At 40.1% G+C, this 24,108-nt stretch overlaps 1 protein-coding gene across 5 annotated transcripts in view; it reads left to right on the top strand.

The window, feature by feature from the left end:
* The window catches only part of KIF24 (kinesin family member 24), a 75,401-nt gene that overhangs the window by 36,395 nt on the left and 14,898 nt on the right, over positions 1-24,108 (top strand). For 4 of the 5 annotated variants that reach the window (XM_086683374.1, XM_086683377.1, XM_025913059.2 and 1 more), the window contains 5 exons: positions 996-1,093; positions 4,996-5,211; positions 9,063-9,150; positions 17,899-18,020; positions 18,892-18,997. In XM_086683374.1, the coding sequence (XP_086539500.1) occupies positions 996-1,093; positions 4,996-5,211; positions 9,063-9,150; positions 17,899-18,020; positions 18,892-18,997 (630 nt within the window). The remainder of the gene's footprint in view (positions 1-995; positions 1,094-4,995; positions 5,212-9,062; positions 9,151-17,898; positions 18,021-18,891; positions 18,998-24,108) is intronic. The other variant, XM_086683376.1, reaches the window with a different exon arrangement.

The raw sequence follows: 24,108 nt of genomic DNA, 5'->3' as shown, positions 1-24,108 counted from the left end.
TCCTAACTCATTATTCTAGCCGCCTATTTCACCTTTCTACCTACAAAATCCTGTATTTCAACATTGAATCTTCCCTGTTCCCTAAAATGTTCCTTGTGTTTTCCTGCTTTGACTATTTGCTCATGTTTTCTTTGTGCCTGGACTCTCTTCCCTGCCTCCATCTATACCTCTCAGATTCCTCTTCTTCCCCCATGGCCCTTTATCTGTACAGTATTTTTCATAATCTCTTTTCTAATTAGAAGGAATATGTTTTTGTTTTGAATTCTACATGTACTTTATCTCTCACATTTTTTCTAGCTTAGAGTCATGTGTATACTGTCTGGATTCACACCTTTAGGTGGTCGAGTGGGGTAATGGTAGGGTAATGTCAATATCTTTGGGCCCTTTGAAGTGCCTACTACAGGTACACATGTTACCAGCTGAGCAATACATGTTTATGGAATTAAAAGCTCAGCTGTGTAACCTATGAAATGGAAACCTTCCTCTAGAATTTCCCTAAATTTCAAATATGCTGGCCCTAGCTAGGCTGTGAGGATAATCCCCATAGAATTGAGTTCTCCTGGACCTAAGGAGGATTGGCTTACTCTTATACTCATCAGTTTACTTCACTTAAGAGAGAACAAAAATTATGTGCCTTAGTTTTTACATTATAAGAATATGTCTACAGAGATCTCAAGTAAAAGAAGGCCCTGTCATTTGACAGTTGATTGCTCATTTATCTCTAAATTTGTTTCTAAATTTGTATCTCTAAATCAGTTTACTTCACTTAAGAGAGAACAAAAATTATGTGCCTTAGTTTTTACATTATAAGAATATGTCTACAGAGATCTCAAGTAAAAGAAGGCCCTGTCATTTGACAGTTGATTGCTCATTTATCTCTAAATTTGTCATAGTCAGTAGTTAAAAACATATTCGCACCTTTCTTATGTGTTAACTAGAATAGTGGTGAAGAAAATCCAGGAAATGTCTCTATAAAAATCACATTTCTTTTTCAGCATGTTTTTTATTTTGATGAAGTCTTTGGTGAAGCATGCACCAACCGGGATGTATACATGAAGACTACTCACCCACTCATTCAGCATATTTTCAATGGGTATGATAGTAATTATTTGCTTCTCTTCATATTTTCTCTTCTCCATAATCATATTTCTTTATAAACATCACTTACATTTTTCAGTTTTTTAATTAAACATGAATTTGTGTCTTAATCTGGTGAATTTAGACTCTGTTAAAGAGTGCCTTATCTCTATAGGAGTTACCAAGCATTTAGAAATTTTCAGGAAAAATGTTGTTAGCAATATAATTTCATCAAAGTCCTCAGAATAAAAAGGTTTAAGTGGTTATAGTTTGAACTTTTGATAACAGGAATTATGTATTCTGGATATATAGTTCAGTTACCTTTTTCATTGGAGTGGGATAGGTAAGTGACTGTCATCTGTTCTTTATAGATGTATTTTTTTTAATTTTGAAATAATCACACTTTAAATAAACATATAAATGGGATAGAAAAGGCATTAGGGAGCCCTGTTGTATATTCAAAATATAGGCATGTTATTGATAGAAAATGCCAAATGGTCTGCTATAATCACTGATACCAGAGTATTTTGACTTTTTAATTTTGTTTATTTATTTAAAAAATTTTTTTTAACATTTATTTATTTTCAAGAGACAGAGTGCGAGTGGGGGAAGGGCAGAGAGAAGGGGAGGCACAGAACCTGAAGCAGGCTCCAGGCTCTGAGCTGTCAGCACAGAGCCCCATGCAGGGCTCGAACCCACCAACTGTGAGATCATGACCTGAGCTGAAGTTGGACGCCTGACTGAGCCACCCAGGCACCCCTATTTATTTATTTTTTAAATGAGTTGACTTTTTTTTTTTTTTTTTTTTTTTGAGAGAGAGAAAGTGCACACAAGCTGGGGAGGGGCAGAGAGAGTGGGAGAGAGATAACTTTAAGTAGGCTCCACACTGCCAGCATGGAGCCCAATGTGGGACTTCAACTCATAAACAATGAGATCATGACCTGAACTAAAATCAAGAGTCAAACACTTAACTGACTGAGCCACCCAGGTGCCCCAGAGTATTTTGACTTTTTTTTTTTTTTTAAACAATTATTCATTTTTGAGAGACAGAGCTCAAGCAGGGGAGGGGCAGAGAGAGAGGGAGACACAGGATACAAAGCGGGCTACAGGCTCCAAGCTGTCAGCACAGAGCCTGGTGCGGGGCTCGAACCCACGAATGGTGAGATCATGACCTGAGCTGAAGTTGGATGCTTAACCAACTGAGCCACCCAGGTGCCCCTTGACTTTTTTAAAAATAATTTTTATAACTTTAAAAATATTGAGGTATAATTCACATACAGTTAGATGTACAGATCTTAAGAAGTATTCAAGTTTCATGAGTTTTAGTAGTTGTATATATCCAAGTAACCAATACCTTGAACAAGATACAGAACATTTCCGTTACCCCAGAAAGTTCTCTTGTGTCCCCTTTTGGTTAACCTCCACCTCTACCCTCAGGTCTTATATAACCACTGACCTGCTTTCTGTCACTATATATTTGTTTCGCCTGTTCTAGAATGTCACAGAAATAGAATCATTCCCATATATGTTCTTTTATGCTTGGCTTCTTTGGCTTAGCATAATGTTTTTTGATATTAGTACATGTATCTGTAGTTTTTATTACTAATATTCCTTTCTATGAATATACCATAATTTGTCCATTCTCCTGTTGATGGATATTTGGGTTGTTTCCAGTTTTGGACTATTATGAATAAAGCTGTATGAACATTCTTGTACAAGTCTTTGATTCTTGGACATGTTTTCATTCATCTTGGGTGAAACCTAGACATGGAATTTCTGGGTCTTAGGATATGTGTGTGTTTATAAGAAAGTGTCGGGGGCGCCTGGGTGGTGCAGTCGGTTAAGCGTCCGACTTCAGCCAGGTCACGATCTCGCGGTCCGGGAGTTCGAGCCCCGCGTCGGGCTCTGGGCTGATGGCTCAGAGCCTGGAGCCTGTTTCCGATTCTGTGTCTCCCTCTCTCTCTGCCCCTTGCCCGTTCATGCTCTGTCTCTCTCTGTCCCAAAAATAAATGTTGAAAAAAAAAAAAAAAAGTGTCAAACAGTTTTTCTCACACCATTTTGTATTCCCAACAGCAATGCGTGTGAATTGCATTTCTACATCCTCACCATATTTGGTATTGTCAGTCTTATTTTAGCCAATCTAATAGGTATGTTTGAATTTCAAAATGCCTAATGATACTGAGAATCTTTTCATGTGCTTATTGCCATTCAGATACCTTCATTTGCCCCTTTTTTGTTTGTCCGTTTTCTTTTTATTGTTTAATAGCAGTCATTAAAATTTTTTTAATTCTAAGTAGGCTGAAAAAGTGAAATGCCTTTCAGGTTTGATTTCTTATATATCAAATTTAGGGAGTACTTTTTAAGAGAGCAAGTTTGTAAAGTTAGAATTTGAATGTTAGGACAGTACCAGTTAAAAAATAAGAGAGCTACAAGTTAAGTGCATCCATTATGCAAAGTGTAATAAGAGATTTTTCATGCCCATATTGTTGTTTTTCAAAAAGATCATCACTAAAATGTTCAGAAGATAAGGTAGATATTATTCTTTACTCTCATTCTGCTAAATCTTTTTTTTTTTATTTTAGAGAGAGAGAGCATGAGCAGGGGGGAGAGGGGGAGAGAGAGAGAGAATGAGAATCTTAAGCAGGTTCCACACTTAGTGTGGACCCCAGCACAGGGCTTGATCCTGGGATCATGACTTCAACAGAAATCAAGAGTCAGCCACTCAATCCACTGAGCCACCCAGGTGCCCCTCATTCTACTAAATCCTCTGCAATGTGTTTACATTTTCCTCCATTAATCCTTTCCTATCTGTGCCTCTGCTAGTGTATTCAAATGCCCATACTACTGGGAGCCTGGATTCAAAAGACAAGGAGTACCTGGTCTCTGCTCAAACAGCTTAAATCTGATTAGCTACCATCTCTTTATTCTCACACTTATATGGTTCCTTTGCTGTTGTCCTATTACTGGTTCTTGGGTTTCTTTCTGGCTTCAGGCCTCTTTCTTCATGTTCTTCTCTCTGCCCACCTCCAGTGTTCCCTTACTTCTGTGTATTCACAGACTTTTTTCTTACTGCAAGTAGCTACTTTTATCATTAATCTCCATGCAATTTCCTGTTCAAGAGTCTGCAATAGCTGCTTATTACTTAACATTATGTTCATTTTCTACTCTGTACTACATAGTTGAGCCTCCAATACTCAGGTAATCTTGGCCTCTAGCTCCTTCAAAAACATGCGGTGATTGGCAGGATAGTTTCCCAGCTCTCCTCTGAACCTTTTATTCTGCAGTTCTTCACATTCATACCCATGCACATACCCACCCTACATGCAAGAATAGTGATTCTTACTTAGAACCACATGGTGTCAGAGCTAGAAGGGATCTTAGAAATCAAGTAACTAATTAATTTATTAATGAAAGTGAAAACTGAAGCTCTTAGAAAAACCCTTCTGTGAGTCCTTCCTCAAATATCTTGCTTATTCACATCTAAACTTCATTAATATTTATATGAGTAGTCATTACCACCCTGTTAATCATATGGTCTTCTGTTATTTTTGTATTTATTTTAATTCTCTATTACTTCTTTCATCAAGCTTTTTCGGATTTAGACAAAATCATCTCTTAGATTCTCTAGGACATCTAGCATGGAATTCTTATTTGCTTCCAGACTTGTCTTATCATATAACCAGTTCCATGAAAAATTCCTATTAAAAAACTCATGTGCTGCTTTAAGAATGTTTTTTCCTCTTCCTGTGTTTTTATCATGTAAAGCCCTCCTCTCCCTAAAGGATTGTATGCTCATAGCTGAATTTTGTCAGCTATAAACAGGATTCTGTTTCTACCTGACTTTGGTCATGAAAAATCTGTATGTAGATTAACATTTCTCTTAGTGTATATGTTATACGAATGATTTTTTTCCCCTAGAGGGAATGCCACTTGCTTCGCATATGGACAGACAGGTGCTGGGAAGACCTACACCATGATAGGAACTCATCAGAACCCAGGACTCTATGCTCTGGCTGCCAAAGAGATCTTCAGGCAACTAGAAGTGTCCCAGCCAAAAAGGCACCTCTTTGTGTGGATCAGCTTTTATGAAATCTACTGTGGACAGCTTTATGACCTCTTAAATAGAAGAAAAAGGTACTGGTTATGAATGGGAAACTACAAATCTGTGCATCATTGTTTTAAGCGAGGGTCCACAGAATTGATGATCATGGGATTTAATACAAGGTCTTATTATATTAGTGCCCTTTTCTGAGATGAGTCTCCTGAATTAGATGAATATTTTTTAAATCAGTTCAGCTAGAAAAGAATGCAAATTAGCCTTCCATTAGTATTTTTTAAGTGATCTATATCTGTATGTTTATCAAAAGACTATCCCTTTTACTTTGATCTGCAAAAAGGTGATGATTTCAGGAAATCAGGATATCAACATGTACTTAAATACCTTCCTATTCTTTTGCCTATTATTACATTGGAAGAACTATAAATAATGTTTCTTGCTTTCTCTTATTTTTTTTTCTCAGTAATCTTAGGGTAAACTTAATGATAATTTTCTGAGATCAGTTAAAAAAAATACATCTCGGGGAGCCTGGGTGGCTCAGTCGGTTAAGTGTCCAACTTTGGCTCAGATCATGATCTCGCAATCCATGAGTTCAAGCCCCGCGTCGGGCTCTGTGCTGACCGCTCAGAGCCTGGAGCCTGTTTCAGATTCTGTGTCTCCCTCTCTCTCTGACCCTCCCCCATTCATGCTCTGTCTCTCTCTGTCTCAAAAATAAATAAACGTTAAAAAAATTTTTTTTTCTAAATACACCTCTCTTCTTCACGTTAGACTTCTAACTCTTCTAAGTCTTAAACTGTTGCCCTTGAAACATAATACAGTAACTTAGAAATGGATTTAAATCCTATTGTATTTTTCTGGCCTAAAGTTTTGTTTAGGTTGAAAGAGCTGACTTTAACTGAGCAGGAAACAACAAAGTTGTGAAGGTACCGACTGACTGGGAGGATAAGGAGGAGAGATGGAATAGGGGAGGTGGAAAGATAAAAGAGTGTCATAACCGAATTTACCAGAACTGTGACATGTTGGGAGCAGTCACAAGTGGAGAGAAGGGAATTGGGGCAGAGCATGGTGGTAGGCTGGGGAAACTAAATCAGTGACAGAAACTAGCCCCCAGCAAAGGTATCCAAGCCCCTACAGAGCTGTCCAAAAGGATGTGCAAATTCCAGGCAAACACTGGAATGGGGGTTGGGCTAGAAGAGCATCTGAGTTCAGTAGAGTGTGATAGGGCAGGCCCCCATGCCAAAGGTGCTGATGTTTGAAGGGTTGGGGTCCAGAGCCAAGATGGCCAAGAATGAACTCTTGAGATGTCTTTGGTGCAAAAAGGTGGTTTTATTAAAGCACGAGGACAGGACCCGTGGCAGAAAGAGCTGCACTGGGGTTGGGAAGAGTGACTGATTATATAGGATTTTCTGTCCTGTGGAGGGGAGAATGAGGTTAGGGCTCTAGGAAATTGAGTCCATAGGTTTCTGGAGATTGCCTTTTTACTTGTAAATTATTAAGACAGTTGCAAACTGATGCAAACTCTTGTCCTGCATGATGATCTCTATCAGTTAACCATTTGTTTTTCCCTTTCCTTTGTTCTTGGGCAGCCAAGAGTGCCTGAGGAATGTTTTACAAATCCCACCTGGGGGATGGGGGGGTGGGGGTGTTAGCTTGTACTATGCTCTCAGCTTGCCTTTGTTACCTATAAGAGTATTGAGTAGTGAAACTGGAGAAGCCATCAACTGGGCTTAGGCAGACCACCATCTGTGGACTATTCCAAGAAAAGGGGACCTTTAGGTATGCCACAATTCAGAGGATGTACAGGTGTTCAGGGTTTAGTCCTGACACAGCAACTGCCAAATAAAGGAGGGTTCTGCTCTAGGTTTGGTTTGGAGAAGAGTTGCTTTTCTTTATTACCCTCTGTTGGTTTTTGAAGCTTCAAGTTAGTTCAATCACAGCTTCTCTTCCAAGGCCCCAACACTATTACTTAGGAGACCTTTCCAGTCAGAATGTAGCTGGACACTGGCAAGAGCATCTGGCTCTGGAGGTCTCAAACAGACCAGGTTCAACCACTAGCCACCAACAAAATCCAAAGGCAGAGAAACAAGTAGTGGTGAAACAAGAAAGGAATTTAGTTCAGTGGGGCTACCACCAGGAAGACAACGGACTAACATTTCAAAGATTGCCTCCAAAGTGCCGAAAATACTTCTAGGTTTATATAAGGAGAAAGTGGGACAAAGGTCAATGGGTTTGTGCAGGTGGGCAGTGAAGTCAAGTTGATCATTGTCTTAGGGCCAATCATGGATAGAGTCTTGCTGGCTTGGGACAGTCCTTTATCGGCTTGAGGGGGTAGTTTGTGTTCCCTTCTGGGGATGCTTTGCCTGCAGGGTCTTTTCCCAGAGTTAAGAGTATGATACACTGGAATGAACTTAATCATTTAGAAAGTTTGAGGTCAAAATGCAGGAAGTTGAAGTCCTCTTTGTTTAAAGAACGGTCGGCAAGGGGATAAAAGCTGTTGTGCTGTGTGTGTGTGTCTGTCTGTCTGTGTCTGGTTTGTTGGTTTCTTTGGGTGAAGGGACAGTCAGGATATCTAGTTATTTGTGAGTGCGGTTCTTTAATGAATGACTCAGATATATTGCCCTGTATATTTGCATTCTTTTCAGTTTATTTATTTTGAGAGGTGGGGGAGGGACAGAGAGTGAGGGAGAGAGAGAATCCCAAGCAAGCTGTGCACTGTCAGCACAGAGCCCAACTCGGGGCTCAAACTCACGAATGGTGAGATCATGGCCTGAGTTGAAATCAAGAGTCAGAAGCCAAACCAACTGACTGAGCCCCCCAGCAACCCCCACCCCCCCACACACAAATTAACTCTTAAAGTAGAGGATAAATTGTTTTTATAGCCTTGCATAAAAAGTGATAGAAATACATTTCTGGCTTACAGAATTTAAAAAGCTAGAAGTACATTTTGGGCTGTCCATTAGGAACTGTTCTGGGGTGAGCTCAGGGCATAGGGCCTGTATGTTTAGGAATGACCTGAGGGCTCTGAAAGCTTGATCCCTCTTTTATTCCAGAAGCCTGACTGTTCTAATAGAATTAGTTTCTGATAGGTCATGGGGATTGATGAAGCTGTTTTTCTCCAGTTGTTCTGTAAAAATTTGGAAATTTGGGGTGAAACAAACTAAGAAAACATTTTTGAGAAAATCATTTCCTTTTTTGGGTATAAAGTGGAATTCCATTCTTAACCTTAATCAGTATCTTATTAAGGGAGAAAAATAATCTTTGAGTCTTTGATAGATTCAATATATGTCCCTTGATATATCTGGTTTAATGATGATGATAGACCATAGCCTTATACATAGGCCTGAGAAATTCAGTTATAGCACCAGCTCTTCCTTCCTCCCTTGGAAGATATATGAAGACTCCTTATGTTGGAAATAGAGTAGAACCCAGTTTCTGTACATCTCTCTGCTCTACCTTCTATGATGTTAGCTTTCAAAATTGGCCCTCTAGCAGATACGGAATGGCTGCCACTGCTCCCAGGGCCACATACTTTCACTTCCAGAAAGAGCACCAGCACCTCACCCCCAGGCACCTAACGACCAGAGACAAGAACTATTTTGATTGGACCAGCAGAGATCCCATATCCACTCCTGAACCAATCACTAAAGCCAGGAATATACCATCTGTTGATTGGCATATGTCTGCATTATATGTTCATTCTTTTAATTGTAGCCAAAGATGTCGATTTGTTTACAATAGTCAAGGACCATCTCTGAAGCCCAGGGCTGTGATCAGGAGGTATGCGAGGGGGGCGTGGAGGATACATATCAATCTCACTCAAATAACAGAACTGCTACCTAATAGGGAAATGGTGGAAGGTTTCTGGGGAGGCAAGAACAAAGTCCATTATAGCAGGTCTGCTGTACCAACCATGTTCTTGTGTCTGCAGGCTCTTTGCAAGAGAAGATAGCAACCACGTGGTACAGATAGTGGGACTGCAAGAGCTTCAGGTGGACAGTGTGGAGCTCCTCTTAGAGGTAACTCTTCCTTACTACCCCATGATAGTAACCTAAGTACAGGGAAAGAACTCATTTTGCTGTCTAGCAAGAATAATGGAATTTAGCCAGAGGGCCATGACAAGCATGCTACCTAACATTTGTAAAATGTGAGTCCTCTAAGAGGATAGCTCCTTTCTGTACAGGGTTGTTGTCTAAGTGCCACAGAGTGTGTGGGAGAACCTTGTGCATGAGAGGCTACTCTTGTGCTAGTTTGACAGACTGCTAATGTGTATATCTATGGTAGTGGGAAAGTTACTGGAGAGAAATATTCTTTTTTTAAGTTTATTTACTTATATTGAGAGAGAGAGAGTCAGCAGGGGAGGGGCAGATAGAGGGAGAGGGAGAGAATCCCAAGCAGGCTCCACACTGTCAGCACAGAAACCTAATGTGGGGCTTGAACTCACAAACCGTGAGACCATGAGCTGGAGTCAAGAGTTGGACACTTAACTGACTGAGCCACCCAGGTGCCCCGAAATATTCTTACTTTTAAGTAAAAATTTTAATGGGTAAGGGGCACTTGACTGACTCAGTAGAGCATGTGACTCTTGATCTCTGGGTCATGAGTTTGAGCCCCACATTGGGTGCAGAAATTACTTAAAAAAAAAATTTTTTTAATAGTAATTTTCACATGGGTTCGGAATTCAAGAGGTACAATAAAAATATCCCTTCTATTCCCTTTTAAAACTGAGGCAAGTTTTTTTGTATATCCTTCCAAAGACATTTCCAAATCTTTCATGAAAAGTTCTTTTAGGGGCACTGTCTGTCTCTCTCTCAAATAAATTTGAAAAAACTTCTAAAAAGTTATCTTTTAACACTTGCTCATTACTAGATACAAACCTTGCAAAAATATGTAAGAAGATAGAAGAATACAGGCCACTTTCAACTTACTGTATAAAACTCCCTACTCCCCACTGAGATATCCACTGTTCAAACGGTTTAAAATCATTTTTTTTCCTTTTCTGTGAATTTATTAATTTATGTACAAATATATTTTTGTTGAATTGTCCTTTAATGCAGTGCTCCTCAACCACTTAGATCACTTTATTGTGAAAAATAGCCTATACAGAAATATGCTTAAAGCCTGAATGTGTATAGTATAGTGTAGTATAGTATAGAATAAAGAAACAACCACTTTCATAATCAGTTACCCAGATTAAGAAATAGAACATTTCAGCACCCCATAAACCCCTATACAACTTGCCAGTCACAGTCCCCTGTACTCCTGACATTTATGCTAAATCACTTTCTTGTTCTTTGTTATAGTTTTACCACTTATGTATTCATCCATTAACTATATAACTTACTGTGCACCTGTTTTTTAACTTTTATGAATAGAATCACACCAAATAATTTTCTTCTTTTGCTCATCATTATGCTTTTGAGTTCAGTCTATGTTTTTGCACATGGCTGTAGTTTTGTTCTTATTTGCTATATAGTGTTCAATCATATGAATATACCACCTTTTAACCATTCTGTTAATGGACAGCTGGGGTTGTTTCTATTTGGGGGGCTCTTCTGAACATTGTAACTGTGAAATGTCCTTCTACCTGTGTTCCGGTACAGTTCTAGTTGTGAGGACATGCAGATCTTCCACTTCATTAGCTTTCCAAAGCTCTGTATGCTACCACAAGTGGTGTATGAGCAATCCCATTGTTCTTCATCCTCGCCAAGACTTCCTGTTGATTTTCAAATTTTTGCCAGTCTGGAATTGTTTAATTATATCTCATTGTAGTTTTATTTTGCATTTTGCTGATTGAGAAATAAATTGAATAGCTTTTCATATTTTTAATTTATCTTATGGGTTTCCTCTTTGGGGAATGCCAGTTAGGGTCTTTTCCTCATTTTGGGGTTGTCTGTCTTTTTCTTACTGATGTGTATATACAAATGTGAGTCATTTGTTAGTTTTTTGTGTCATAAACATGTTGTGTCATTCTGTGGCTTGCCTTTCTAGTTTCACCGCAGTGTCTTTAAATGCTTACTTGACTCTGAGGTCAATGAAATCAGAATCTTTTAAATCAGTCAGGCCTAGATGTAGATATTAGTGTTATCCTGAACTAAAATATTGGTCACATACCATAAAATTCACCTTTTTAAAGTGTATGCTTCAGTGTTTTTAAATATAATTTTCTTATTAAAATATAATCCACATAAAATAATCACCCTTTTAAAATATGCAGTTAAGTGATTTTTAAAGTATATTCAGAAAGTTGTGCAGCCATCTCCTCTAATTCCAGAACATTTCATCACTTCAGAATGAAACCCTGTACCAGTAGCAGTTGCTCCGTATTTCCTTTGCCTCCAGGCCTTGCAGCCACTAATTTCTGTTTCTTTGAATTTGCCCATTTTGGCCATAGCATATATGGAATCCTACAATATGCAACCTTTTGTCTCTGGTTTCTTTCACTTAACAGATTTTCAGAGCTCACCCATGTTGTAGCATATGAAAGTACTTTCATTCATTCTTGTGGCTGAATAATATTCTATTATGGATACATTATTCATATATATATATTTATATATATAAATATTATATATTATAAATATTTTATATTTATATATATTTTAGAGAGGGAAAATATATATAAATATTATATATTATATTATATATAAATATTATATATTATACATATTTTATATTTATATATATATTTTAGATAGGGAAAGAGAGAGCGAGCTTGTGAGTGGGGGAGAGGGGCAATGGGAGAGAGAATCTCAGTCTCCATGCTTAGCTCAGACCCCAGCATAGGGCTTGATCCCACGACCCTGGGATCATGACCTGAGCTGAAATCAAGAGTCAGACATTCAATCGACTGAACCACCTAGGTGCCCCATATTATTCATATTTTATTCATCCATTCATTAGTTAATAGACACAGAGGTTGTTTTTACTTTTATAGAAGCACTGTTATGAATAATACTGCTATAAACATTCATAGTACAAGTTTTTGTGTGGACGTATGTCTTCAGTTCTCTTGAGTCTATGCCTAGGAATGGAATTGCTGGGTCATACTTTTTGAGGAACTGCCAAACTGTTCTCCAAAGTGGCTGTACCATTTTACATTCCCAGCAGCAATGTATGAAGGTATATGTCATTTTAAATGCTCTCCACGTGATTCTGACATGCAGCCTGCAGCCATTATAATCATCCTTACAGTATTCTTTTAGTAGCAAGCCTGGCTAGAGTCAAAGAAAGAAGGCTAGAAGGACAGGCCAGGTACTTGACCAGACGTTCCTTTAGAACAGCTTCACAATACACCTTTCCAGGGATTTGGGTGTATGAAATGGCAGGGTGGCCCACCACTGATGTCTTTTTCTAACAGTTTCTTTTTCCTAGGACAAATAAGTAAATTTTGCTTAAGGGCTGAGACCTCATATTTGTGTGACTATTATATTCTTAAGTCCTGGGATAAAACATCTGAGGATAGCACATGAGTGTGGCTATTTTAGAGTTACTTAAGAGCCAAGGGCCCCTTTCTAGGAATTGTAAAATCAAGTGCGCAACAAAAGTTTGTGGGATGTGTTGAAGGGGCTTCCCTGAGATTGTGACCATTCTTTTTTTTTTTTTTTTAACTTTTATTTATTATTGAGAGACAGAGACAGAGCATGAGCGGGGGAGAGGCAGAGAGAGGGAGACACAGAATCTGAAGCAGGCTCCAGGCTCTGAGCTGTCAGCACAGAGCCCAGTATGGGGCTGGAACTCACAAACCGCAACACCCAGACCAAAGTCAGACACTTACCTGACTGAGCCACCCAGGCGCCCCTTTTTTTTCCCCCAATGTTTATTTATATTTGAGAGAGAGCAGGGGAGGGGTAAAGAGAGGGGGACAGAGGATCTGAAGCAAACTCTGCACTGACAGCAGAAAGCCTGAGCGGGGCTCGAACTCATGAACCATGAGATCACGACCTGAGCCAAAGTCAGACACTTAACCAGCTGAGCCACCCAGGTGCCCTGAAATTGTGACCATTCTTTTTTTTTTTTTTTTTTTTTTTAATGTTTTTTTACTCTTGAAGGAGAGAGATAGAACGTGAGTGGGGGAGGGGCAGAGAGAAAGGGAGACACAGAATCCGAAGCAGGCTCCAGGCTCTGAGCTGTCAGCACAGAGCCTGATGCGGCGCTCAAGCTCACGATCTGTGATATCATGACCTGAGTGAAGTCGGTTGCCCAACCGACTAAGCCACCCAGGTGCCCCAAGATTGTGACCATTCTTAACCTGTCCAGAGTGCCCTCCATTGTGGAGTCCTAAGAAAATTGTTTCTTATATTCCTGTTCCCTGTGGTTCTCTTGCCCCCACCTCCCCCAGCCATTCCTTCATTTGACAGGAGAGTTACTGCCCATGATGCCTTTATCCCTGAAGATTTAACCAACTGAATGGGAAAGGAAGAGATGTTTAGGAGGAGGTCCCTTTCCCTTAGCTATGGCCATAATTGTGTTAATGGGAAGTCTGGTGTCATATCACTCCCACTACCTTTGGAAGAGTTTATGGTACTGCTCTATCTTAAGATATCTTTCCTAAGAAAGGCCACCTGGGTGGCTCAGTTGGTTGAGCATCCAACTCTTGATTTCGGCTCAGGTCACGATCTTATGGTTTGTGAGTTTGAGCCCTGTATCGGGCTGTGTGCTGACTACAGAGCCTGCTTGGGATTCTCTCTCTCCCTCTCTCTCTGCCCCTCCCCTGTTTTCTCTCTCTCTCTCTCTCTCTCTCTCTCTCTCTCTCTCTCTCTCTCAAAAAATTAAAAAAAAAAAAGCAGAAAGAAGTTTCTTGTTAGTCAGTGTTTTATATCATCACCATCGATACTCTCAGTCTACAAGAAGTCAGCTGAGATCAAGATGGAAAGTTGATATAAATTATGGATGCCCTCATGAACATTTACTGACTCGAAACAACAGCACTTGCTAACTCAGGTGTTGCACTTTCTCAGGTGTTACTGTACATTCTCGCTCAAGTATCACCCATGTGTTTGCTCAAGTGTCACCCTCAGGTGTCATCTTTGAGTGTCACCCTCACAGATCACCCTCAGGTTCACTCAGGCATGGCCACTTGCATGCCTGCACAACTAGCAGCCGTATTTTTCCCACAGGATTGTCCTTCTTCCAGGAACTCTCTCCTTCAAGTGTATTTTATTACCTGGTCTTAACAATGCAGACACAAGGTCTTCCCTGCCTTTACCAAGGACGCACTGACTCCTCACATTTCTCAGTTGTGGAATCAAGATTTCTTCTGTCAGGGAATTGATGAGTATTTTTTCAGTTGTAGAGATTTACAGATTTTTTTTAACGTTTATTTATTTTTGAGACAGAGACTGAGCATGAATGGGGGAGGGTCAGAGGGAGGGAGACACAGAATCTGAAACAGGCTCCAGGCTCTGAGCTGTCAGCACAGAGCCCGACGCGGGGCTCGAACTCACGGACCGAGAGATCATGACCTGAGCCGAAGTCGGCCGCTTAACCGACTGAGCCACCCAGGCGCCCCAGATTTACAGATTTTTAAGTCATTTCGATAGCCACTTTATGTACTTATGGGCATCCATTCTCAAACTTCTCATAAACCTGTTTCATATTTTATCATTGCCCTAATCGCAATTGGTAACGGAGGCCCACATGGCAAAAGCTTCCCCTAGATGAGCCTCGGTTGTATGCCAGTGGTAGAGACTTACTATGCACACGGTGCCTATGCTACTGACATGCTCCTAGCCCTCCTTCAGTATATGCACAGAAACCTTAGTGATTAAAGCCTTATAACCATACAGAGGTGGGTCCTGGTGCCATGTATCCTTCAGCATGTCCTTTCCCTTTCTGAGCCTGAAACATGTGGATGATAGTAGATGATTGGGTTGGATGATACAGGAGGAAATGAGATAACATATAGAAAATGGTTGGTGTGACACTAGTTCAATTCGCCACATCTGTTCTTATTAATAGTCTTTATTAATAATGTCCCAGGGGCGCCTGGGTGGCTCAGTCGGTTAAAGCGTCCGACTTCAGCTCAGGTCACGATCTCACAGTCCGTGAGTTCGAGCCCCGCGTCGGGCTCTGGGCTGATGGCTCAGAGCCTGGAGCCTGCTTCCGATTCTGTGTCTCCCTCTCTCTCTGACCCTCCCCCGTTCATGCTCTGTCTCTCTCTGTCTCAAAAATAAATAAACGTTAAAAAAAAAATAAATTAAAAAAAAAAATAAATAAATAATGTCCCTGAATGTTACCCAGGCAACAGAATTGAGCAGTTGTCTTTAGTTTCTTTGGTGGCAGTTCCCCATTTCACTACTCACATAACATGTTTTGTCTAAAGGACCTAGATTTAGAAATTTGCCCAATAGACTTTAGTTACAGAAGGAAGAATTCAAGAAGGAGGAAGTGGTAGAGGAAAAGAAAGCCTACTGATTTTTCAGTTGATTGCACTATTTTTGCTTGGCTCCTAGACTTGCATTTTCCCCCAAATATTTTGTTTTTCCCTTTTCTTCTTCTTTTTTCTTTTTGGTTCACTTGTACTGGGGAGCCCGTGGAGTCTCATGTTGATCTGCAAAGCTCTATTTCCCCAGGAAACTCTGTTTTACATTTCTGAAAAGAAATAAAGTTTTGGAAGTTTACACAAAAATGTTTGTTCTTGGGGCACCTGACTGGCTCAGTCAGTGGAGCATGCAACTCTGGATCTCAGGGCTGTGCGTTCGAGACCCACATCAGGCTCTCTGCTACCAGCATGAAGCCCACTTCTCTGTCCCCATCTCTCTGCACCTCCCTCACTCCTGTTCTCGCTCAAAAATAAATAAACATTGGGACACATAGATGGCTCAGTGTGGTTAAGTGTCTGATTCTTCGTTTCAGCTCAGGTCATGATCTTACAGTTTTGTGGGTTCAAGCCCTGTGTCGGGCTATATGTGCTGGCAGCATAGAGCCTGCTTGGGATTCTCTCTTTACCTCTCTGCCCCTCCCCTGCTTGTGCTGTCTCTGTCTTTCTCAAAAAAAAAAAAAAAAACTTAAAAAAATTTTTTAAATAAAAATAAATATTAAAAAAAGTTGATCTATCTGATGATCTTTATAAACGGAGTCATTTTTACTCGTCAGAGCCCAGGTGCTTTATTTCACTTTCTGAAAGGCATGGTGATTGTAGCCTGTTTCTGAAGCTGAGGAAACTGAACCAGAACCAGAAATCCTTCATGCCTTCCCTAAAAGTCATTAGTCAGGAAAGGTATCCTCAACACATTAGGTTTTCTGGGATGTACTCACAGGTACCTAATACATCATGATGGATAAGGTGGACAAGGTGCATGAAAAACCAAGTGTAAAACTTTATAACAGAACCCCAGAAGCCAACTTTTCTTGACTTCCCTGGGGGTGAACCACAAACCATCTTCTAAGCGTCTGTCTGTATCCGCTGTGCCTAGCTAGGCCTTGAGGCCTTTCTCAGCTGTGTGTCCCTAGCATCATTACTCTCACGTGGCAGAGGCCACCTGGCTTCTATCCCTAGCCTGACGATATTTGACCTATGTGACCTCGGGTAAGTCACTAACTTCTCTGTTTCTTCCCTTATCAAGCATATTGTTTATACAAATGTAGAGATTTAAAGGATCTCCCCTGTCTCTTCGTGGAGCTTGTAAAAGACCAAAACCAACAAAAACAAAAAGAGGTGTGAGAACCCTAAAACTAGAAGGAAATACACCAGAATCTTGTTTACTCTGGATTTATGTGAGGTATATATTTTCTTGTTGATAGTTTTCCTACATTTTCCAAGTTTTCCACAGTAAGCATGTCTTTCTTTTCTAATAGAGAAAAAAGAAAAGTTTGATAAAAAGAACATTACACATCATCCTTGCATTAGTCTATGTACGCACAAAGTCAGAGTGACAGGAGAGAGGCCAGGATAAAGAAGTACATTCGAACTAGGTGGTTCAGTTACAGATGTGCCTGAAGCAGCCTAGCCAGCATCCAAGCTTAGTTAGCAGTGCAGGGCAGGGGGACCTGCCACACCCAGTGTAAGGGACTACTGTCACTCTTAAGATTTCTAATTAGCAGTAACCTACTAGCTCTGCAGTTGACAGTACAGTGTTATAAATTAACAGGTTCTTCTCTTTATAAAAAGATTCATCGGATAGACCTATTACACTTTTAGCAAGCTATTTACAAAATGAGTGCATCTAAAATATTCTAAATTTGATTCTAAAATACAATTCTAGGGGCACCTGGGTGGCTCAGTAGGGTAAGCAGCCAACTCTGGATTTCAGGTCATGACCTCGTGGTTTGTGAGTTCAAGCCCCACATCAGGCTTTGAGCTGACAGGCTGACAGTGTGGAGCCTGCTTGGGATTCTGTCTCTCTCTCCCTCTTTTTCTTCCCTGTGTATTAGTCATTCTGTGATACACATTTCTGTCCTTTGCTTTAGTTACTAAGATAGATGGCTACTGTGGGACCTTGCCTTGGAGACAAGTCATGCCCTGGAGATTGTAGTCAGGCTAAATCTATCAAAGGTATAAAAAAGAGTTTATGAGATCAAGAAGTAAATTAGCTCTTCAGCTATTAAATGTTCTCCCCCAAGGTGAGTATTCCACATTGTTTGCATTGCTGTTGGGTATTTACTCTGTATGATTTAATGTTTAGGCAGCTTTCTGCTTAGAAGGAAAATGACTGCAGTGTACTGACAAAGGTATATGTCTGGTCTCTATTGCTCTCAGCCAACTCTTAGAAACCAGAGGGCTTTTTTATTTCTTGGGGAAATCACCCTATGGATTTTATTTTCAGGTGATTCTGAAAGGCAGCAAGGAGCGCAGCACTGGGGCCACTGGAGTTAATGCAGACTCCTCCCGCTCCCATGCTATCATCCAAATTCAGATCAAAGATTCAGCCAAGAGGACATTTGGCAGGTGAGCTGGAAATATGCAAGGAACTGCATTGTCTGCCTTTCCGTAACATGACTTTGAAATATGTGTTATCAACAACAGAACACTCTGCCACCATGGAGTTTTTAATAAATATCAGGGATACAGAGTAGAGTTGTTAGCCCTGAAATAAATCATTGTATTAAAGTGCCATCAGTTGATTAACCATGAAGTAATGACCTATTGTTGGTCAAGCCTAAGTTATTAAAAGGGACATTGATTGCTTCTAACATGAAACACAGTATCAGCAAAGGAATAGTAGGAAATGCATCTCAGCTTACAGGCCAAAAAAAAAGGGGAGGGGGGAGAGAGAATTAATCTAGCCTTCTTGAAAGAAGCCATAAGACAATTGAGTACATTCATTGCTTCTCTGGTGCTATCTTAGCAAACTCTGCCACACTGATGGATGAGCCTATCTCACCTCTCAGTAATGAGTCTTTTTCTTTTCTTTTTTTTTTTCTTTAAACTTTTCTTTCTTTTCTTTTTATTTTTTTGGCTGGAAAGCAGCCCACAGAAGTTTCTATTTAATTATCTAAGTGGTCACATACGTGATTTGCATTGCAGTCATTTAGCTTTATGGGAAGAATGGCGGGGTTTTGGGGGGGGAAGAACGTTTTATTAATTTTAGTCATACTTTCTCACAAATGATTAAAACCAATGGAAGTGTCTGAGTGAACAGTGCTATCAACAGCTGACAGATCAGGATCTTAAAATACTTTTGGAAAGCTGACAGTAATGTCTTTTCTTTCCTGAGGATGGGCCAGTGTTAATTTCTTCCTGCCGCCACAAAATGCTGACTGTTGTAAAAATAAACGAAAGCCCCAAAGAAGTTATCTTTGCTGTGTCTTTTCTCTAGGATCTCTTTTATTGACTTGGCTGGCAGTGAAAGAGCAGCAGACGCCAGAGACTCAGATAGACAGACAAAGATGGAAGGTGCAGAAATAAACCAGAGTCTTCTGGCTGTAAGTTGTTTGACAACTTTAATCTAAAAATCCTTCTTGAGGGGCACCTGGGTGGCTCAGTCAGTTAAGAGTCCGACTTCAGTTCAGGTTATGATCTCATGGTCTATGAGTTCGAACCCCGTGTCAGGCTCTGCTGACAGCTCATAGCCTGGAGCCTGCTTCGGATTTTGTGTCTCCCACTCTCTTTGCCCCTGCCCTTGCCCCTGCCCCACCCTCCCTCTCTTTCCCTCCCTCCCTCCCTCCCTCCCTCCCTCCCTCTCTCTCTCTCTCTCTCTGTCTCTCAAAAATAAATAAACAAACAAACAATTAAAAACTTAAAAATTTTTAAAAATCCTTCCTGAGAGATTTTGTCCCTCTTTACATGCAGCCAGAGTGGGTGAGGGTGGCTGGGTGGAATCAGTAGAGCAAGGGCATGCTCTTAGAGTCTGGCAGTGGAATTCCAAGGTTGGAATTGGGCAGAGGCTGCCCAGTCAGATTCTCAGCAAAGGAACACACAAGTATTTCTGCAGCTGCTAAATGGTTAACTTAGGTAAGCTTTCTCCCTCTCATCAAATTTTTAGATTGTATTAAATTTTCAAACATACAAAAGTAGAATAAATCATTTAATGACTTCCCAAATACTTGCACCCAGCTTCAACATGTGAAAAATCTAACTAACCCTTCCCTTGGATTATTGTAAAGCAAATCCTGTCATCCTGTCATGTCTTGCACAAATATTTCATTATCTCAAGGAGATGAGGGCTCATACTTTCTTAAATATACCTGCAATGCCATTATCACACCTAAAGAAATAATTATATTATCTATTATCTAGTAAATGTTATCCTTCCTCCAGTTGTCCCATAAATGGCTTTTCACAGTTGGTTTTTTCAAATCAAGATGCAAACAGGACCCTTGGATCATTTCTGATAGTCTCTTTTATTCCATATCAGTTCTTCCATTCTCCCTCTCTCTCTTTAATATCAATGTATTTGTTCAAGAAAACTGGGTCACTTGTCCTATAAGATTTCCTGCATTCTCGGGGCGCCTGGGTGGCGCAGTCGGTTAGGCGTCCGACGTCAGCCAGGTCACGATCTCGCGGTCCGGGAGTTCGAGCCCCGCATCGGGCTCTGGGCTGATGGCTCGGAGCCTGGAGCCTGTTTCCGATTCTGTGTCTCCCTCTCTCTCTGCCCCTCCCCCCGTTCATGCTCTGTCTCTCTCTGTCCCAAAAATAAACGTTGAAAGAAAAATTAAAAAAAAAAAAAAATATTTCCTGCATTCTGGATTAGGTTGACTGCATCCCCATGTTGATGTTTAACATGGCACTCTGTTCTCTCTATTTTCTGTAAAGTGGTTAAGGTCTGTGTTTGTGCTGTACAGTACAGTAGCCACTACGCCACATGTGGCTATTGAGCACTTCAAACGTAGCCAGTCTGAACTGAGATATGCTCTAAGTGTAAGATACACCCTGGATCTTGAAGCAGGCATAATATCTCATTAATATTTTTCATATTGATTACACAATGAAATAACATTTTGGATGTATTGGATTACATAACATGTAATTAAGATTAATTTGGGGTGCCTGAATGGTTCATTTGGCCAAGCATCGGACTCTTGGTTTTGGTTCAGGTCATGATCTTGAAGTTCGTGGGATTGAGCCCCGTGTCAAGCTCTGCGCTGGCAGCATGGAGCCTGCTTGGGATTCTCTCTGCCCCTCTCCTGCTCATGAGCGCATGTGCGCGCGTGCGCTCTCTCTCAAACAAATAAACTTAAAAAAAGATTAATTTCATTTTTTTTAATGTGAAACTTTACACGTATGATTTGCATTTGTGGCTAACATTTCTATTGGGAAAGCACTGTTCTAGAAGCTTGATGAGATTGGGGTTCTGTTTTTTGACAAGAATTCATGGGTAGTTTTTAGACTTCCTATAGGAACATGTCAGGAGGTACAGAATGTCTGCTTTTCTCTCTTTGTGATTTTTTAAGAATTGAGAAAAATTCAAGTGTCAGCTTAATTCCTCCATTATAGTTTCCTATCAGACTTTTTCATTGAGTGGTTTTAGCAGCCGTTGATGAACATTGCCTGTATCTGCTGTTTTATTAGAGATTCCAAAATGATGATATTCTAATACTCCTTCTTTATTAGCTGGAAAGAACTTTCCCTCAACTGTCTGATTCTGAAATATAGTTCATACAGTAGAGACCAGATAAATTCTTGCTTCTTTGCCTTTACTCACCATTTTGCAGAATGACTGGTGTCCTAGTAACCTAAACATGACCAATGAGTTTGTTATTTACTTTTTTTTTGTATTATTATAAACTCATTATAATCATTATTCTTTTTTGCTATTTAAATTGTACATATTTGGCCAGTGGGAGCTTTTTCAAGTATGTTCCTTTGTTTTTTTGACCAGCCCTCTTAGTCTCGAATAGCTTCCTGGCTTTCTGGTATGACAAGATAATCTACGCTCATCTTGTACGTTTCCTTTTCCAGACCTTGAATCAGCCAGTTCTTCAACAAGCCTTGGTTTTAGAAGGAAATGGCATTTAGAGACCATTAAGGGGCACTAGGGGTGCTTATACCATAAGTGGGTTAGTAGACAGAGCTAAGAAATAGATTTTTTTTGAAAGGGAAGGTAGATCAGGAATTCATACTAATAAATTAATTCAAAATTAAGATTACAAGGGTTTTGGTTAACTTTTTTGAATTTATATTTCCCTTCTCTCCTATGCTAGAATTCTTAGTTCCTAACATTAATTTATTAGCTCTACTTCAGTATGTATACATTTCAAAATAATCCTAACACTACTCATAATATGATTACTGAATTCAAATTAATATTTCTTTGCAGTTTCTTTTTCACTCTTAAATTGTATCTGGTTAGGGATGTGTAGTCCTAATACTGTGTTGCAAAGTCACTTGATAAACACACACACACACATACACACACACACACATACACACACACACACACACACACACACATTCAGTACATTGAATATATATGTATTCAACGCTGTTCTCAGAAGCAAAAGGGTAGCATACTGTAAACACTTTGCTTTTTTCCCTGACCAGTATCCTGGAGCTCCCTACACGGTTCTATATAAAGATTTTCCTTATTCCTTTTTGCAGCTCTACAGTGCTGCCTGTGCTCCTCCGTATTATTTAAGTCCTTTTGACCAGAACTGAAGTCTCTAGCTAGGTACTTTATTTCTAGGCCTCATGAAGGATAAATTGCAAGGCTAGAAAGGTGAGAGAGCATCTATCTTTATCTTTTTAATTTTTGAATAATTTTAAGTTTACAAAAAGATGCAAAAATAAATGCCCAGCATTCCTTCACCCAGCATCCATAATATTAACATCCTACGTGACCATAATAAAATGCTCTAAATCATGAAATTAACATTGGTTATAATACTATTAACTAAAAAAAGAAAAATTTTAAAGGGGTGCCTAGATGGCTTAGTCAGTTGAATGTCCAACTGCTGATTTCAGTCATCCCAGGGTCATGGGATCGAGTCCTGTGTCAAACTCTGTGCTGAGCATGGTGCCTGCTTGAAATTCTCTCTCTCACTCTCTTCCCCCCCCCCACCTGCCTCTTTCTCTCTCTCAAATAAAAGTTTTAAATATTTAAAAAAGTAATAATACTATTAACTAATCTACAGACCTTGTTTTAATTTCACCAGTAGTCCCACTGATGTCCTTTTTTGGGTCCAGGACCTTTTATTGCATTTAGTTGTTCTGTCTTCATAGTCTCCTCAGTTTTTGTTGTCTGTGACTTTAACACCTTTGAAGAGTGCTGGCCTTTTATTTTGCAGATTGTCTGTGGATTTGGGTTTATCTGATGTTTTCTCAGATTCGATCAAGGTAAAGAATTTTTAGCAAGAACACCACATAAGTTGTGTCCTTCTTGGTGGATCATATCAGGTGGTGCATGAAATCAGTATGTCTTACTACTGGTGATGTTCACTTTGATCACTTAAGGTGGTTTGTGCTAGGTTTCTCCACCGTAATGTTACCATTTTTCCTTTTGTAATTAATATCTTATGGGGAGATACTTTGAAACTATGCAGATATCCTATTTACATCACACTTTTGCTGCCTAATTTTGGCATCCATTGATGATTCTTAATCTGCAACAATTATTGTGGTGTTTACCTGGTGGGATTTCCTGTTCCTATCACTCTTTTTACATTAATTAGTTGGAATTCTGCTGTAAGAAAGAGCTGTCCTTCTTCTCCAATTTATTTATTAGATTATAACAGTAAATGGATATTTCTTTTATTTGCTAGATTATAATACATTTCTATCATTATTGCTCAGATTGTCCCAGATTTGGCCATTGTGAGCTCTTTCAAGTTGGCTCCTGTATCATTTTGATATATATGCCCTCATCATTTTTTGTTGTTGTTTATGTATTTTGAGAGAGGGAGAGAGAGCACAAGCAGGGGAGGGGGGCAGAGAGAGAGAGGGACAGAGGATCTGAAGTAGGCTCTGGGCTGACAGCAGAGAACCTGACACGGGGCTCGAGCTCACAAACCGTGAGATCATGACCTGAGGCGAAGTCTCAGGCTCTGACTGAGCCACCCAGGCTCCTCATCCCCCATCATTTTTGAGCATATCCTTGCCTTTTGGTCTTATAAGATGTCACACACTCATCTTTATGCTTTCCCTGCCCTAGCCCTGTAATCAACCATTTCTCAAAGGAGCCCCAGAACCAATAGCATTTACCGGTTAAGTTTCTAAGACTCAGATGGATTAAGTGAACTGGCCAGGGGTCCATATTCTCTAGCTACAAATCTGTGATTCTCATATGTAAAATTATGGTCCAGGAATCAAGTATAAAACCTGGGAAGAAGTCCATGTGAAGTCATACAACCTCTTGAGACTGGACTATGTCTGTCTCACAAGGTCAGTAGCATGCAAAGGAGCCTAGAAACAAGCCTTCAAAAACAGCATCATAATCTTGTGCTTTGTGGGGCTCCACGGGGGCTCAGTTAGTTGAGCATCTGACTCTTATTTTCAACTCAGGTCATGATCCTAGGGTCATGGGATCAAGCCCCACATCAGGCTTTGCACTGGGCCTGGAGCCTACTTGAGGCTTTCTCTCTCTACCTCTGTCCCTCTC

The sequence above is a fragment of the Puma concolor genome, chromosome D4 (assembly GCF_028749965.1).
Source record: "Puma concolor isolate L17-30 chromosome D4, mPumCon1.1.hap2, whole genome shotgun sequence".
Taxonomy (NCBI): domain Eukaryota; kingdom Metazoa; phylum Chordata; class Mammalia; order Carnivora; family Felidae; genus Puma; species Puma concolor.
Note: the sequence above shows the minus strand (reverse complement) of the source record. Positions and strands in the feature narration are given on the sequence as shown.